The sequence below is a fragment of the Papio anubis genome, chromosome 10 (assembly GCF_008728515.1).
Source record: "Papio anubis isolate 15944 chromosome 10, Panubis1.0, whole genome shotgun sequence".
Taxonomy (NCBI): domain Eukaryota; kingdom Metazoa; phylum Chordata; class Mammalia; order Primates; family Cercopithecidae; genus Papio; species Papio anubis.
The window spans coordinates 53,269,666-53,288,350 of NC_044985.1; the positions used below are offsets into that span (position 1 = coordinate 53,269,666).

An 18,685-nucleotide genomic window follows, 5' to 3' on the forward strand; every position below is an offset into this window, starting at 1 on the left:
CTCCTGGAACACAACCCATTGTGGGAACAAGAGCTCAGGGAATCAACACAAGAAAATGCTAGTACTCTGCTACTGCTATTGCTATAAAAAACAAAGTCCCCTGTCTCTGACCTCGGAGTCTCAGACCTTCCTACAGCACCTAGGCAGACAAACTTAGCTTGCAAATAAGGTAAAATCTCAGATCCTCCACAAACCTCAACAATATTGTATTACACTTTATGCACCTTATGTCTAATCCCCATAGCAACATTGCAAAGTAGCTATTACCTTCCCTCTTTTGCAGATGAGGATAACGAAATTCCAAGAGCTTAAGTAAATTACCCTTAAGTCACATAAACTAAGAGTAGCAAATCTGACTGCATCCACATCCAAAGCCCAGGATCTTTCCACCACAACACAAGACTCCCCAAATAAATTTACCTTAAGTCTTGTGTGGTTTCCAAGTTCCTATGAACAATATCAGCTATTTTTCCCATTAATGGACTAAAATACAAACGCTGATCTGCTAGGCAAGAGGAAAATTCTGAGAGCAGTTTAATATCAAACCTATTAAAGGAAACATACAAAGGAGAACATTAGTATTTACTTTCACTTAAAACACATAATACATAGTTATAAAACTAAAAGCAATCAAAATAGTAACATATTACATAAAATTATTTTTTTCTAAAATGTTTATTATTATAATAAAAGTAACAAATGGAAACAGTTAAAAAGTCAGATACTTTAGAAATATTTTAAAACGGGGAAAATCACTACAAATTATTTTAATTATTTACTTAATTTTTTTAGATGACAGAACAATTTTGACTCAAGATTACATATTAAGAAATATAATAGCTGCTATTACAACAGTGCTATGAAAAACTCCAGAATTTTTTTAACAGGAGAAATTTCTTACCCAAGAAAATGACAAGACAAAAGAGAGGAAAAAGGAACTGTTATAGATTTTACGACTTTGAATTCACTAAAAAACAAGCACAAGAAAGTTTACAGCAACACATATGTAATAGCAAAAACCTGCAAAAAAAACAAATGTCCATCAAGAGTACAATGGATAAACTGCACATACTCATACAATAGAATAAAATTATGAAATCATACAACATAATGGATAAATCTTTAAAACATACTGAGCAAACTAAACTATAAGGGTATATATTATAGGATTTCATTTCTACAGAAACCTTAATTTACGGTGTTAGAGGTCAAGATTCTCTTTGGGTGAGAGGAATAGAAGAGGACATGAAAAGAACTAACGACGTTGTTTCCTGATCTTGGTGCTGTTACATGGAAGTGATCAGTATATTAAAATTCATTGTGCTACATGCTTATGATTAGTGTAATTTTTATACATTATTTTTCTGTAAAGTTTACTTAAAAAGAAACAGAGGCCGGGCGCGGTGGCTCAAGCCTGTAATCCCAGCACTTTGGGAGGCCGAGATGGACAGATCACGAGGTCAGGAGATCGAGACCATCCTGGCTAACACGGTGAAACCCCGTCTCTACTAAAAAATACAAAAAACTAGCCGGGCGTGGTGGCGGGCGCCTGTAGACCCAGCTACTTGTGAGGCTGAGGCAGGAGAATGGCGTGAACCCGGGAGGCGGAGCTTGCAGTGAGCTGAGATCCAGCCACTGCACTCCAGCCTGGGCCACAGAGCGAGACTCCGTCTCAAAAAAAAAAAAAAAAAAGAAACAGAAAAAACCTTGAGACACGGTAATTGTGAACCTTACTCAGAAACTGATTCAAACAAACTGCCTATAAAAAGACCTTTATAAGACAATCAAGAAAATTTCAACGCAGACAATGTGGGGAAAAGAAAGAAAGATCAGACGATTACTGTGTCTATATAGAAAGAAGTAGACATAAGAGACTCCATTTTGTTCTGTATTTGAGATGCTGTTAATCTGTGACCCTACCCCCAACCTCTGTCCTTGCACGAGACATGTGCTGTGGTGACTGAAGGCTTAATGGATTTTGGGCTGTGCAAGATGTGCTTTGTTAAACAAATGCCTGAAGGCAGCTTGCTGGTTAAAAGTCATCACCATTCTCTTAATCTCAAGTACCCAGGGACACTTACATGGCCAAAGGTCGCAGGGACCTCTGCCTAGGAAAGCTAGGTATTGTCCAAGGTTTCTCCCCATGTGATAGTCTGAAATATGGCCTCGTGGGAAGAGAAAGACCTGACTGTCCCCCAGCCGGACACCCGTGAAGGGTCTGTGCTGAGGAGGACTAGTACAAGATGAAAGAAAGGCTTTTGGCGGATGTTGGCAGTTAAGATAAAGAAAAGCGGCCACGCGGTGGCTCAAGCCTGTAATACTAAGGGAATTCAGAGACTGGTGTGGGTCTTCTGTATGCTGAGCAGCGGTCCCCTGGGCCCACTTTTTCTTTCTCTATACTTTGTCTCTGTGTCTCATTTCTTTTCTCAAGTCTCTCGTTCCACCTAACGAGAAACACCCACAGGTGTGGAGGGGTAGGCCACCCCTTCAAGACAAGGTACTAGGTAATACTGAAAATTTAAATTTATCAATTTTATTATGTTTTTAAGACACACTGTCTCACTGTGTTGCCCAGGCTGGACTTGAACATCTAGGCTCAAGTGATCCTCTAACCTCAGCATTTTTATTAAAATTTAAAAAAAAAATTCTGTTATGGGTACATAGTAGGTATATATATTTATGGAGTACATGAGATATTTTGAGACAAGCATGCAATACAAAATAAACTCATCATGAAGAATGGAGTATCCATTCCCTCAGGCATTTATCCTTTGAGTTACAAACAATCCAATTACATTCTAAACTACTTTAAAATGTACAATTAAGGGGCTGGGCACAGTGGCTCACACCTGTAATCCCATCACTTTGAGAGGCCAAGGTGGGTGGATCATGAGGTCAGGGGCACAGTGGCTCACGCCTGTAATCCCAGCACTTTGGGAGGCCGAGGCGAGTGGATCATGAGGTCAGGAGTTCGAGACCAGCCTGACCAGCATGGTAAAACCCCGTCTCTACTAAAAATACAAAAATTAGGTGGGTGTGGTGGCAGGCGCCTGTAATCCCAGCTACTCAGGAGGCTGAGGCAGGAGAATTGCTTGAACCCGGGAGGCAGAGGTTGCAGTGAGCTGAGATCACGCCACTGCACTCCAGCCTGGGCAACAGAGCGAGACTCCATCTTAAAAAAAAAAAAAAAAAAAAAAGTACAATTAAGTTATTGACTATACTCACCCTGTTGTGCTGTCAAATAGTAGGTCTTATTCATTCCATTTTTTTTTACCCATTAACCATCCCCCACAATCACCAATTACCCTTCCCAGCCTCTGGTAACCATCCTTCTGCTCTCTACATCCATAACTTCAATTGTTTTGATTTTTAGCTCCCACAAATGAGTGAGAGCATGCAATGTTTATCTTTCTGTGCCTGGTTTATTTCACTTAACATAATAATCTACAGTTCCACCCATGTTGTTGCAAATGACAGGATCTCATTTTTTTTTTTACGGCTGAATATTACTCCACTGTGTATACGTACTACATTTTCTTTTTTTTTTTTTTGAGACGGAGTCTCGCTCTGTCGCCCAGGCTGGAGTGCAGTGGTGCGATCTTGGCTCACTGCAAGCTCCCCCTCTGGGCTTCACGCCATTCTCCTGCCTCAGCCTTCTGAGTAGCTGGGACTACAGGTGCCCACCACCATGCCTGGCTAATTTTTTGTATTTTTAGTAGATACGGGGTTTCACCTTGTTAGCCAGGATGGCCTCGATCTCCTGACCTCGTGATCCACCCGCCTCAGCCTCCCAAAGTGCTGGGATTTACAAGCGTGAGCCACCAGCCACCACATTTTCTTTGTCCATTCATCTCTTGATGGACACTTACGTTGCTTCCAAATCTTAGCTATTGTGTACAGTGCTGCAATAAACATAAGAGTGCAGATATCTCTTCAATATACTGATTTCCTTTCTTTTGGGTATATACCCAGCAGTGGGATTACTGGATCACATGCTAGCTCAACTTTTAGTTTTTGGGGGAACCTCCAAACTGTTCTCCATAGTGCTTACACTAATTTACATTTCCAAAAACAGTGTACAGGGTTCCCTTTTCACCACATCCTCGCCAGCATTTGTTATGGCATGTCTTTTGGATATAAGCCATTTTAACTGTGGTGAGATGATGTCTCACTGTAGTTTTGATAGCATTTTTCTGATGTTGAGCACCTTTTCATATGCCTGTTTGCCATTTGAACATCTTCTTTTGAGAAATCTCTACTCAAATCTTTTGCCCATTTTTTGATCGGATTATTAGACTTTTTCCTATAGAGTTGTTTGAGCTCCTTATATATTCTGGTTATTAATCCCTTGTCAGATGGGTAGTTTGCCAATATTTTCTACCCTTCTGTGTATTTTCGCTTCACTTTGTTGATTATATCCTTTGCTGTGCCACCTCAGCCTTCTGAGTAGCTGAAACTACAAGCACATGCCACATGGTTCTATATTTTTTAAAAGTCCTTAGAGAAACATACTGAGGTATTTAAAGATGAAATGATACCATTATTTAAAATATACTGAAGTATACTGAGAGTGGGAGGTGATACAGATAAAACAAGACTGGCTATATGTTGACAATTGTTGAAGCTGGAGGATGGATACATGGGAATTCATTGTACTATTTTTTCTCCTTTTGTAAATATTAAAAATATTCTATAATAAAAAGTTTTTTAAAAAATTTGGATTTCTTGGGAGGCCAAAGTGGGAGGATTGCTTGAGCCCAGGAGTTCAAGACCAACCTGGCAACATGGCAAAACCGCATCTCTACTAAAAATATAAAAATTAGCTGGGCGTGGTGGCATGCACCTGTGGTCCCAGAAACTTGGGAGGCTGAGATAGGAGGATGGCTTGAGCCGGGAAGTTTGAGGCTGCAGTGAGCCCTGGTTGCACCACTGTACTCCAGCCTGGGTAACAGAGCCAGACCCTATCTCAAAAGAAAAAAAAATATATGGATTTCAAACATTGCCGACTTCATCATGTAGTAGTAACCCAAAATAATCTACCCCACTTAAATCATTACAAATTATATTCATAAAACGGGCCAGGCGCAGTGGCTCATGCCTATAATCCCAGCACTTTGGGAGGCTGAGGTGGGCAGATCACAAGGTCAGGAGTTTGAGACTAACCTGGCCAATATGGTGAAACCCTGTCTCTATTAAAAATACAAAAATTAGCTGGGTGTGTTGGCAGGCGCCTGTAGTCCCAGCTACTCGGGAGGCTGAGGCAGGAGAATCGCTTGAACCCAGGAGGCAGAGCTTGCAGTGAGCCAAGATCACGCCACTGCACTCCAGCCTGGGCGACAGAGCAAGGCTCTGTCTCAAAAAAAAAAAAAAAAAAAAATTATATTTATAAAACATAACTTCATAGATATTTTAGCAAGATCATTGTACTTCTGAGTTATTTTGAAATAAAGAAAAATTTAAAAGAAATGCTTGATTCACTATAAAATACAATCATACATGTAATTTAATTAATACAGTAATTGTAAAACACAAAAGACCACCTATTTTACAAGTGATTTGTTCAAGCTGCATAATACACATAATATATTGTTGCTTTGAAGAGAAATAAAACGTTGTGACCTATTACCAACAATGACCAAATTTAACCCCAAAGATCCAATAGATAGATAATTCATACTGTTAGCAAAAGGAGTAAGATTACTCTGCTTACCCTCAATGTAGTTATAGGTAGAGAGTATAAAAGACAGATGGGTTTAGCTAATACGATTAACTTAAAATCACAACTCAGTAGATTAATACAGAATTTCTAAATCTAGAGAACTGTTCTATCCCTTAATTTAATATAAAGGCCTACAGAGTTTACCAGTATATGTCTATAAGTATTTATCATAGTTTAAACTTTAAGAGGCAATATGTTAAAAATATTTTAAAAATCAGAATGGGCCGGGCGCGGTGGCTCAAGCCTGTAATCCCAGCACTTTGGGAGGCCGAGACGGGCGGATCACGAGGTCAGGAGATCGAGACCATCCTGGCTAACACGGCGAAACCCCGTCTCTACTAAAAAAAAATACAAAAAAAACTAGCCGGGCGAGGTGGCGGGCGCCTGTAGTCCCAGCTACTCGGGAGGCTGAGGCAGGAGAATGGCGTAAACCCGGGAGGCGGAGCTTGCAGTGAGCTGAGATCCGGCCACTGCACTCTAGCCTGGGCGACAGAGCGAGACTCCGTCTCCAAAAAAAATAAAAATAAAAAATAAAATAAAATAAAATAAAATAAAATAAAAAATAAAAATCAGAATGGTCACTCCTCTCTGTCTACAAGTAGCCTGTTGTTTCTACTTCATCTTAGCCAAGTCTTTCCTGTCTGGTTTCTATTTGATTTAGAGGGAGAGTTGCTCTGTAGTTTTTAATAGCCTCCTATCTCTTGCTCACCCTGATTTTTTTCTTTCCTCCCTAACATGTGCCTTATTCCACTAACAACAGACTACAATCATCTGGAATTTCGAGATTAAAAAATTCAAAGTTTTCAAAAATAGATGAAGATTTCCCAAAATGAGTCTGCTATTATCTCAGCCCTTTTATAAATAAAGAACTTCTGATATATAATTAGAGAATAAATTTCTCTATACTCACAAGATTTCCCATTTTTCTGAAGTATTATCAAGTATGGCAACATGCTAAAAATAGAGCTGTATATAGTATAGGAAATATATCTGAATTAATACTGTCCACAGCAGTGGACCTGAAACTCACTTTCTTTAAAAAGCTTCTAAGTCACCTATAAGCTCTGGTCATTGCCTCTCCATAAAAATGGAATAACAGGCAAGTAGCGACAGATGCTCCTAAACAGTGTTAAGCCGGGCGCGGTGGCTCAAGCCTGTAATCCCAGCACTTTGGGAGGCCGAGGTGGGCGGATCACGAGGTCAGGAGATCGAGACCATCCTGGCTAACACGGTGAAACCCCGTGTCTACTAAAAAATACAAAAAAAAATTAGCCGGGCGAGGTGGCGGGCGCCTGTAGTCCCGGCTACTCGGGAGGCTGAGGCAGGAGAATGGCGGGAGGCGGAGCTTGCAGTGAGCTGAGATCCGGCCACAGCACTCCAGCCTGGGTGACAGAGCGAGACTCCGTCTCAAAAAAAAATAAATAAAAAATTAAAATTAAAATTAAAAAAACAGTGTTAAATGGCCTTCCTCTCCACTAAACTAGGGTCTCCTTTTTTCTCCTTTCCTGGCTCCTGCACTTCTAGGTTTTTATTGATAGCCAATTAATCAAGAAACTTTCCTTTCCGAAGTAATCTTCTAGAAAAGAAGATTCAAAAAGACTAGTTCATGAATAGCTGTGACTCTATCTTATTTATATTTCAACTAATTGCATGCGTGGAGAAGTATACTATTCCCCACTCTTAAAGAGGGAAAATATGAAATACTTTCTTTTTTTTTTTTTTTTTTTTTTTTTTTTTGAGACGAAGTCTCGCTCTGTCGCCCAGGCTGGAGTGCAGTGGCCGAATCTCAGCTCACTGCAAGCTCCGCCTCCTGGGTTTACGCCATTCTCCTGCCTCAGCCTCCCGAGCAGCTGGGACTACAGGCGCCCGCCACCTCGCCCGGCTAGTTTTTTTGTATTTTTTAGTAGAGACGGGGTTTCACCGTGTTAGCCAGGATGGTCTCGATCTCCTGACCTCGTGATCCGCCCGCCTCGGCCTCCCAAAGTGCTGGGATTACAGGCTTGAGCCACCGCGCCCGGCCGAAATACTTTCTTTTCTCTCTTAAAGAATACACAGCCAGGCATGGTGGCTCATGCATATAACCCCAGCACTTTGTGAGGCCAAGAAGGAAGGATTGCTTGAGCCGAAGAGTTCAAGACCAGCCTGGGCAACATGCCAAGACCCTGTCTCTTAAAAAAAAAAAAAAAAAAGGAGAGAGAGAGAGAAAAAGAGAGGAAAAAAAAGAAAGAAAAAAGAAAAGACATGGCCAGGAGCGGTGGTTCACTCCTGTAATCCCAGCACTTTGGGAGGCTGAGGCGGATGGATCACGAGGTCAGGAGTTCAAGACCAGCCTGGCCAAGATGGTGAAACCCCATCTCTACTAAAACTACAAAAAATTAGCCCGGTGTGCTGGCGGGTGCCTATAATCCCAGCTACTCAGGAGGCTGAGGCAGAGAATTGCTTGAACCCAGGAGGCAGAGGTTGCAGTGAGCCGAGACCACCCCGTGGCACTCCAGTCTGGGTGATAGAGTGAGACTCTGTTCCCCCCCACACCTCCCCTCCGCCCGCCAAAAAAATACATAATCAAAAACTTTAATACGAAACTGAGTTTAAACACATTTTTTTCAATGAAGCTTGACAGGCATCAGCTCCCTGCTCTTTTCCTTCAAGATTTCACTCTGTTAACCCTTAAAAGGATAACCCTGACCCTCAAGATGAACGCAGGGGTACTTGCCTTTCTAACCTTTTCCATGCTTCTGTAACTAGTGCTTCAACTAGTGGGTCGTGGGACTCACCAGCAAACCTTAATAAAAAAGAAAGAAAGAATCCTGCATACATAATCATTTTAAAATCATTCAAAACATATGCAATAAGAATTATAATGCAAAAGTGAAACTCAAGTTATTTTCCTTTTATATAGGCAGTCCTTATTTCTGGTCCACTCTTATTTCAGTATTCTGATTTTTTGGTACAGCCTAATAAACATCTATACTTTATCCCATGCCTTCTCACCCTTTTATCTGCTCATTTCAATACCCATGCGACTGACCAATGATAATGTTCAACAATATATTTATGTTAAAAGTACATATAATATGTCTTTGTTCTGATTTAAATATTTTTGGCCAGGCATGGTGGCTCACACCTGTAATCCCAGCACTTTAGGAGGCCGAGGCAGGTGGATCACTTAAGGTCAGGAGTTCAAGACCAGCCTGGGCAACATGGTGAAACCCCGTCTCTACTAAAAATACAAAAATTAGCTGGGCGTGGTGATATGTGCCTGGAATCCCAGCTACTCAGGAGGATAAGGCAAGAGAATTGCTTGAACCACGGAGGTAGAGGTTGCAGTAAGCCGAGACTGCACCACTGCACTCCAATCTTGGTGACAGAGTGAGACTCCGTCTCATACATAAATAAATAAAATATTTTTATAAGAAAATGTTTATGGGAGGCCGAGACGGGCGGATCACGAGGTCAGGAGATCGAGACCATCCTGGCTAACATGGTGAAACCCCGTCTCTACTAAAAAATACAAAAAATTAGCCGGGCGCAGTGGTGGGCACTTGCAGTCCCAGCTACTCCGGAGGCTGAGGCACAAGAATGGGGTAAACCTGGGAGGCAGAGCTTGCAGTGAGCTGAGATCGGGCCACTGCACTCCAGCCTGGGCGACAGAGCGAGACTCCATCTCAAAAAAAAAAAAAAAAAGAAAAAGAAAAAAAGAAAATGTTTGTAAAAAAAAAAGCTAATAGTCACCAATCACCTTATTCATAAAACTTCAAGCATCCCCTTCAAGTACCTCAGAGAAAACAACTTTGTAACCTGAGAAAGACCACCAAAAAATATGGAATCATCCTTTTTTAGTTTAACATCAATCCCCAATATAAGCCTTAAGCCCCTTTCCTATAAATGCTAATTCTCTTACAAAACCAACTTACACATCTCTAACTTACGTAATGCTGATATTTACACCCATTTAAATAACCCTTGAAGGTTGGGTCAGCATGTGAGAAAACTGCTCTTTTTCACCAGTGAGACTAATAAACAAATTAGGTGTAACATTTTTGTGTTTTTCCCCCTTGTACAACTGCTGAAGCCTTCATTCAGGGAACCCAGTTCTTTTGAAGGCTGGATTTCCTTGCAAAGAACACATTTCTTTTTATTTTATTTTTTCCTTTTTTCTTTGCTCTCTTCATTTGTTTTTTCTTCACAAATTCCAAAATTGGAATATAGTATTTCTTAACATTTATCTCTGAGTTTTTCCTTCGACACCAAGGAAGCCCTTTTTTTACCTAACACCTATTCAGTCATCCACATAATTCGTACAACTTTGTTATCAAATATAAATGACTCTACAAAATCTCTTCTTTTTTTTTTTTTCTGAGACGGAGTCTCGCTCTGTCACCCAGGCTGGAGTGCAGCAGCCGGATCTCAGCTCACTGCAAGCTCCGCCTCCCGGGTTCACGCCATTCTCCTGCCTCAGCCTCCCATGTAGCTGGGACTACAGGCGCCCGCCACCTCGCCCGGCTAGTTTTTTGTATTTTTTAGTAGAGATGGGGTTTCACCGTGTTAGCCAGGATGGTCTCGATCTCCTGACCTCGTGATCCGCCCATCTCGGCCTCCCAAAGTGCTGGGATTACAGGCTTGAGCCACTGCGCCCGGCCTACAAAATCATTTAATTTTTTTCCTTTTTTTAAGAGCTATTATTGAGAAACAATCTATTGTAACAATACCCTCTAGAAAACATATCCGCCATCCATTTAATTACAAGAACCAGATGGCAAACAAGTTATCACAGACACAATTTACTAATTACTGATTGTTATTAGGCATTAATTATTATTATTATTTTTTTTTTGGAGACAGAGTCTTGATCTGTTGCCCATAGTGGAGTGTAGTAGGGTGATCTCGGCTCACTGCAACCTCTACCGCCTGGATTCCAGAGATTCCCCTGCCTCAGCCTCCCGCGTAGCTGGGATAACAGACGCCCACCATCACGCCCGGCTAATTTTTGTATTTTTAGTAGAGACGGGGTTTCACCATGTTGGCCAGGCTGGTCTTGAACTCCTAACCTCTGGTGATCCACCCACCTCAGCCTCCCAAAGTGCTGGGATTACAAGCGTGAGCCATCACACCCAACCGGCATTAATCTTAAATACAACTGCTTACCTACTATATTCTCTTCTGCGGCCAAACACATTTTTACAAAATTCCACAATAATCCAATTTCAAATGCCCAAAGTTAACAATAGTATTACAGTTGTTAAAGGAGAATCCCTTGAACCTGGGAGGCGGAGCTTGCAGTGCGCCAAGATGGCGCCACTGCACTCCAGTCTGGCGACAGAGAGAGACCCCGTCTCAAAAAAAAAAAAAAAATTAGATTATCAGGAAAACTACTGGGGAAAAAGTTATCTTTCATTTTAAAGAGAATTTTAGGCCAGGCGCGGTGGCTCACGCCTGTAATCCCAGCACATTGGGAGGCTGAGGCGTGCGGATCGCGAGGTCGGGAGATCGAGACCATCCTGGCTAACACACAGTGAAACCCCATCTCTACTAAAAATACAAAAAATTAGCCGGGCGTCGTGGCAGGCGCCTGTAGTCCCAGCGACTCGGAAAGCTGAGGCAGGAGAATGACGTGAACCTGGGAGGTGGAGCTTGCAGTGAGCTGAGATCTTGCCACTGTACACCAGCCTGGGCAACACAGACTCCTCAAAAAAAATAAAAAATAAAATAAAAATAAAGAGATTTTTAGAAAACTAAAATATAAACTAAATAATCATTTCCATAAAATATAAAAGTAAATTACTTACCGTTGTGTGATGTGTAACACATTCACCAGGGTATCATCATTCATTAATTTGAATTTATTTGTAGCTAAATTACGAAGAGTAAGAAATTGAGGATGGTCTCTGACATCCTCAATATTTTTTAACAGGCTGGTCTTCTGCTTTTGAAGCTTCCAAAGCATATCAAACGCACATCCCACTTGCTTTTCTGAAAGTATGGCTTTGTTTCTTTCAATAAAATCAAATATTTGCTCCTCATCTGTACACTTATTCATCTGAATAATTAGTGGTTCACAACTGATGGGTCGAAATTGAAATACTCTCCAGGAGAATGGACAAATAGCTCTTAGACGAAGCATATCTGTAACCAATGAGTCTAGGAAAACAGGTGTTTTTTTCATTTACATCACAAGTTTTCTTAGGTAAACAAAATCATCTGCAACTAGTCGTCAGGTGCAATAAGCAGGGATACAAAGAACTGTTTTTCCTTCATGTATTTTGCTTCCATTACGATGACTGTAAACCCATTCCAATATACAGCTTCTATAAAAGAATTGGTTTAACATGGTTATGCTTACATCATTAACATCAAAATGATTTCAAAATTCAAAATAAAGTAATACATTTTTTCTGCATTAACTAAAGACTTTTTCTTAGTCTAAACCAGATAGCAGAATTTGATCCAAAAATAAATGTCCAGAAAAAGGCACTTCTTTCTGCACTCCATTTTAAAAGTGTTTTAAATCTGACATTTACATAGTTTTCAAATTTACCATAAAAGGAAAAAAAAAAGCCCACAAACTCAGAGCTGTCTTTTCGAAAAAGAGGAAAATTGTTTAAAATAAATAATCACCTTTAAAGTGTCTTAAAAGTGTATGCCTTAATTCAGATTTTTTTTTTTTTTACATTTTTCAGAAGTATGGTCTCTGGTTCATCCTGGCTAACACGGTGAAACCCCGTCTCTACTAAAAATACAAAAAAAGTAGCCGGGCATGGTGGCGGGCGCCTGTAGCCCCAGCTACTCAGGAGGCTGAAGCAGGAGAATGGCGTGAACGCTGGAGGCGGAGCTTGCAGTGACCGGAGATCGCACCGCTGCACTCCAGCCTGGGCGACAGAGCGAGACTCCACACCGTCTCAAAAAAAAAAAAAGAAGTATGGTCTCTGGTTTATTTGCTTTCAGGATAATTTCTTCCTTTTTCTTGTGCCCTTAAAGAGCTCAAATAATTCCTTCCTGAAGTAAATAAATAAATAAATAAATAAGTCATGCAAGTTAATCATTACTGGCCTTGGATAGGTTTTAACCAATAAACGAGACAATTAAAGCACTAATCAAGAAATACTAAGAAATTAAGTAATGTTGCAAGTCATGCTGAAACAATAAAAGAACTAAAGATAATTATGAAAAAGAATAATTTGTTTTTAAAATATGCTATAAATGCTTACATTTATAATTGAGAAGTAATGCTTAGAAAAGCGGGGACTAAAGTCATATAATCTCATACTTCTGCAACATGTTACCATTTACAAAGAACGTTTGAAACACATTATCTCATTAAATTCCCTCAGCTAACCTTCCAGGTCGATATTATTTCCATTTTACAGATAAGGAAAAGCAGGTTCAAAAAGGTTTAAAAAATTGTGCTAGTACTAGTGAAGCAGGGACTACAACCCAGTTCTTTCCACTTGAACGGCCTCATTACACCAACAAATCAACACTGTATCACTAAAAGCATGTCTCAGACTCCTCTCCACGGCTATGCCAAACAGTCTGTTCACAAGAAAAAAACGACGCGACAGCACAGGCTATTTTGTGGCAAGCAGTACAGCATCCTGACCTAAGCTGACCTGCACACACCCGCATAAGAAATCCCTGCACAAATCAAAGGTTTTCTCAAGATACTGTATCCATCCACTGAGCTGCTCAAAGTGGAGGCAGCTCAAAGGTTAGCATAGAAAGGTGTCGAGTCCCCAGTTTCGCCCCAGCTGAATGACTTTTTAAGGAAGGAACTTAACTACAGGAGGGGCCTTGGGACCATAAGGGGTATCCTCTGCGCCGGGCATACAGGAGAGCTGAATGACTGAAAGAATGTGGTCTCAGCCCAGCCCTAGTCCATCCGCACTTCGGAGAACCCAATATCCCTAAGGGAGCCTCTGCATCTCCACCGAACCCTCTGTCGCCAGCCCGAAAACGTGCTGGGTGGGAAAAGAAAAACAGCCGCTGCGACACGGTCCCGACTTGCCAGCAGGGTTTTCCCTCAGCGCGCCGCAAATTTTCTGGAGTATCCTGGGGTTATGAAGGCTCAGAAGTCAGGGTTATTCCCGGTCCCAACACGGAACGCAACAGGCTCTGTTTCTCGCCCAACCGTCATATCAAAGGGTTTATAACCTTTCCTCGAGAGACATGACCTTTCCCATGAGACCTTGCCCCCAAACCAGGAAAAAATGTACTGCTGGCGCAGCGTGCACTGCGGAAGTCAAGCACTACATATCCCAGGGGGCGTCGCGGCGAGGTGGGTGAAATGGACGTCGCTCACGAATTTTGGGGGGAATTCTGGACATTGTAGTTCCTCATTGAGGGAGGCTCTAGCGCAGATGGTTTAAGCTGTTGAAGATATAGGTCGTTTAGGCTATTCTCTACTATCTGAGGTTTTTCTCCTAGTCCTTGGAGGCCTAATACTTTTATAATATACACAAAAATATACTTAGGAAAATGAAATTTAAAAATGTAAACATGGAAAAGACACGTACAGATTTTTCTTATTTTTTTTAGCGTATACGAAATAACTGTCGAGTAGCTTTGAAAGTATGCAAACTCTTACTCTCAATTTCTGCACTTATGTCGTGGATAGGTACCAGTTCTCAGAACATATTTCTTTTTTACTTATCATGGTATTTTAATCGTCCCAAGATTTGACACTTGACACTTAAAAAAAAAAATACCACTAATAAATAACCAAAGTGGAATGCTTACCAAAGTTACAACAGACATAATTTTCAGCTGATAATCACAACAACAGAGTAAGACTCTAAAGGCACCAAACTGATATTTGTTGGAATATGCTGTGAAACTTTCTTATTGTGTGGGTTACAAAGGAGGCTCTTGGTTTATATGGTCACGGTTATCGTCATAAAACCAGTTTTAGCACAGTTTTCTTTTCTTTTCTTTTTTGAGACAGGGTCTCACTCTGTCTCCCAGGTTGGAGTGCAGTAGTGCGATCTCGGCTCACTGCAACCTCCGCCTCTTGGGTATAAGCGATTCTCCTGCCTCAGCCTCAAGAGTAGCTGAGACTACAGGTGCGCACCACCACGCCTGGCTAAATTTTTGTAGTTTTCGCAGCAACAGGGTTTCTCCACGTTACCCAGGGTGATCTCGAACTCCTGGGCTCAAGCAATCCACCCACCTCAGCCTCCCAAAGTGCTTTGGATTACAGGCATGAGCCACCTTGCCCAGCCTAAATTTTTAATAGTTCTGACAGTCTATGCAAGATGTTGAGGCATGCCCCCCACTGGAAAAAAATTAAAACTTGAAGATTTCCTTCTAGAATTTCCAGTAGCCGATACATATTTATTCTGATATTTCTGAAAACAGAGCAAAAAGAAATTGAATAGGTGCTGGCATTCATCTGACGTATCAGGTTTACTTTATGACTGACTAGTCTTAATACTCCTAGATTTGGGGGTGTATAGGCAGCAGAATATTTTAAATTTGTTCAAGTAGAATATGGGAAAAATTAGAGTCACATGAGAATGCATTTTTTTTGTCTACTGTTAGTAACCTTCAATTAACCATGAAGACATAGGGAATGGTTAAGCCGTCAAAATTAAAATAGCTTGTTTGTTTGTTTTTTGAGATGGAGTCCCGGTCTGTTACCCAGGCTGGAGGGCAGTGGCCCAATCTCGGCACACTGCAACCTCCACCTCCTGGGTTCAAGCAATTCTTCTGCCTCAGCCTCCCAAGTAGCTGGGACTACAGGCATGCGCCACCATGCCCAGCTAATTTTTGTATTTTTAGTAGAGCAGGGGTTTCACCATGTTGATCAGGCTGGTCTCGAACTCCTGACCTCAGGTGATCCCCCAGCCTTAGCCTCTCAAATTGCTGGGATGACAAGCGTGAGCCACTGCACCTGGCCTGATTGGATTTCTTCATTAAAAACTTGATTGGTCATTTGACTTCCTTTCTGGCTAGCCTGCTAAGACATAGACATAGTCTCTGATAGCTGCGTCTTAAAAAAAAAAAAAAAGACAAAGAAAAAGAAAAAAAGAAAAATTAACTTTCATTTGAAGTCTTGTAAAATTTACTAGCTTTCATAGGTTGCCAATATTTACATTGTGGAATATGGTCTACTTCACTTTTTGGTTTGGAGATGAACATTTACTCATTAAAATATTGTTTCCCTCAACCAAAGAGCTGTGGTTTTGAGATCTGATACCAATGATGTCCTTGTGAGTTTTATTGCTCTTCCTTTCAAGTTTTCTTCTCAATTACAGGTACAACCAATCCCATGGCTTACTGGGTGATTTATAGCATGTCTGCAATGCACCAAGGGGTATTTTTTTCATCATCTACTGGACTGCAAATTATAGCTCTCAGTGTGTGGAAATAACCACTTGCTTCTTTATGTCTGTAGTGCAATTGCAAGAGCAATAGGTTCAGGACCTATTACTATGTTTTCTAGGTCTTCTAGACTTAGTCACTGATATTGGTTTGCTTTATCAACTTCATCGTCTTAAGAGACCACAAAGTAGGCAGAGTTAGAAAGCAGCAACAGCACATCACATCTCTGTGAGTAAAACCAAGGAGATGCACCCTGAAAACTGTTGCTGTAGCCAAGCTGTAAAAATTACAACACAGGGTGGGTGTGGTGGCTCACGCCTGTAATCCCAGCACTTTGGGAGCCCAAGGTAGGAGAATCACGAGGTCAGGAGTTCGAGACTAGCCAATATGTTGACCCCGTCTCTACTTAAAAAAAAGGCCGGTGGTGGCTCAAGCCTGTAATCCCAGCACTTTGGGAAAAGGGCGGGGGCGGAGGGATCCCGAGGTCAGAGTCAAGACCATCCTTGCCTTGGTGAAACCCGTCTCTACTAAAAAATACAAAAGCAAGCTGGCTGGTGAGCGCCTGTAGTCCCAGCTACTGGGAGGCTGGGGAAGGCAGGAGAATGGGGCAGAGGCGGAGCTTGCAGTGAGCTGAGAGATCGCCACTGCACTCAGCCTGGTGACAGAGCGAGACTCCCGTCTCAAAAAAAAAAAAAAAAAAAACAGGCTGGGACACGGTGTACGCCTGTGTCCCAGCACTGGGAGGCCCGAGGCAGGCGGATCGAGGTCAGGAGATAGAGACCATCTGGCTAACACAGTGAAACCCGTCTCTACTAAAATGCAAAAATTAGCCGGGTGTGGGGCACCCTGTAGTCCCAGCTACTTGGGAGGCTGAGGCAGGAGAATGGCGTGAAAGACCCAGAGGCGGGCTTGCAGTGAGCCAAGACTTCACGCCCTCCAGTCTGGGAGGCGACAGGCGAGACTCCGTCTCAAAAAAAAAAAAAAAAAAAAATTATCGGGCATGGCAGTGCATGCCTGTAGTGCCACCTACTCGGAAGGCTGAGGCAGAAGAATCACTTGAACCCGGGAGGCGGAGGTTGCAGTGAGCCAAGATCGCACCACTGCACTCCAGCCTGGGCAACAGAGCAAGATTCTGTCTCAACAACAACAACAACAAAATCACACCACAATACATTTTAATATGAAATAAATTATACTCCTACTAATTAGTGTCACTTTCGTCTTAGCTTCCAATTTTGGCATTAATATTTATATCAGCCAGGCCAGGAACCGTAGCTCACGCCTGTAATCCCAGCACTTTCGGAGGCCGAGGCAGGCAGATCACCTGAGGTCGGGAGTTGTAGACCACCCTGGCCAACATGGCAAAACCCTGTCTCTACTAAAAAATACAAAAAAAAAAAAAAAAAATTCGCCGGGCATGGTAGCATGCACCTGTAGTCCCAGCTACTCGGGAGGCTGAGGCAGGAGAATCGCTTGAACCCGGGAGGCAGAGGTTGCAGTGAGCCGAGATTGCACCACTGCACTCCAGCCTGGGCAGCAGAGTGAGACTCTGTCTCAAAAAAAAAAAAATTACATCAGTCAAACGTGATCCTCAGTCAAAAATATATCATTAACAAAAAGCACTTGGCACTTAACAGATGATTGAAAAATGTCACCCTCCCCACCCTCATTTTTTCTAAAATCTTAGCTGCAGTAAATACTTAATTGTCCTCCCCATCCACCTTTCAGGGGGTGGGAGGTAAATCACGTTTAATGTGAACAAGAGACAAAAAGAAAAACCCTTTAGGTACTTGCCTACCCCCCACGTTTGCCGCTCCAAAGGAAAACCTGCTCTATTCAGTTTTGTTTTCCCACCACTGAGGCAAGCCTTCCTTTCACACTATGAAGACATAAATTACCAACACCAGGTGAAGCCTGACCACTGCAATAATGGACGCTAAAAGACACTGTCTTCAGGGGACATTAACATCAGACTTCGGAGAAGTAATCTATAGGAAAAATTTAACCCCACAGGAACATTAACCATAAACCCTGCAAAAAGGAAAAAAATCTTGAAAGTCATGGCCAGAACACCGACAGAGTTGGGCTCCATGGCAGCGACTCCATGATTGGCAGAGCCTGTGGGAGTCCACCATCATCTGTCAGTCTGTCCAGTGGTCCATGCCTCAGAGCTCACACAACTGCCTGTACCGAACCTCATGCCTGTAGCAAATGATGCCAATGCAGCAAATGCAATTGGGCACTGAGACACATCTAGCTTCTGGATGCTCACTTCCTGACAGCTGGCAGTCCACACTTTTTTTTTTTTTAACAGCTTTACTGAGATTTAATTTACATCCCATAGAATTCACCCATTTAAAGTGTACAATTCAATGGCTTTTTAGTATATTCACAGAGTTGAGAAACTATCGCTAACATTTAGAACATTTTCATAACTCCAAAAAGAAACCCTGTAACCATTAGCAGTCACTCCCCATGTCTCCCTCACCCCCTCCTGTCCTCCAATACTCTAGACAACCACTAATCTCAGGCAATAATTTTGTACAGCAGTGATTTGGGTTGCTTGGAACTAGATCAACTGATAATAGATCTGAGATGAAGGTAATCTGAATGCACAGCATAGAAGGGGTTTTCAAACAAATGTGAGAA

General features: G+C 41.9%; 1 protein-coding gene across 9 annotated transcripts in view; it reads right to left on the reverse strand.

The window, feature by feature from the left end:
* Nucleotides 1-13,971, reverse strand: part of FASTKD1 (FAST kinase domains 1) — a 51,812-nt gene extending 37,841 nt beyond the window's left edge. For 4 of the 9 annotated variants that reach the window (XM_031651338.1, XM_031651335.1, XM_031651336.1 and 1 more), the window contains exons 1-4: nt 13,722-13,968; nt 11,506-12,024; nt 8,433-8,501; nt 421-546 (exon numbers count right to left, since the gene is read on the reverse strand). In XM_031651338.1, the coding sequence (XP_031507198.1) occupies nt 421-546; nt 8,433-8,501; nt 11,506-11,882 (572 nt within the window). In that variant the 5' untranslated portion in view covers nt 11,883-12,024; nt 13,722-13,968. Of the gene's footprint in view, nt 1-420; nt 547-8,432; nt 8,502-11,505; nt 12,025-12,334; nt 12,454-12,924 lie in introns of those variants that run through there. The other 5 variants (XM_031651337.1, XM_031651333.1, XM_031651332.1 and 2 more) reach the window with 5 other exon arrangements.
* Between the last annotated feature and the right edge of the window lie 4,714 nt (nt 13,972-18,685).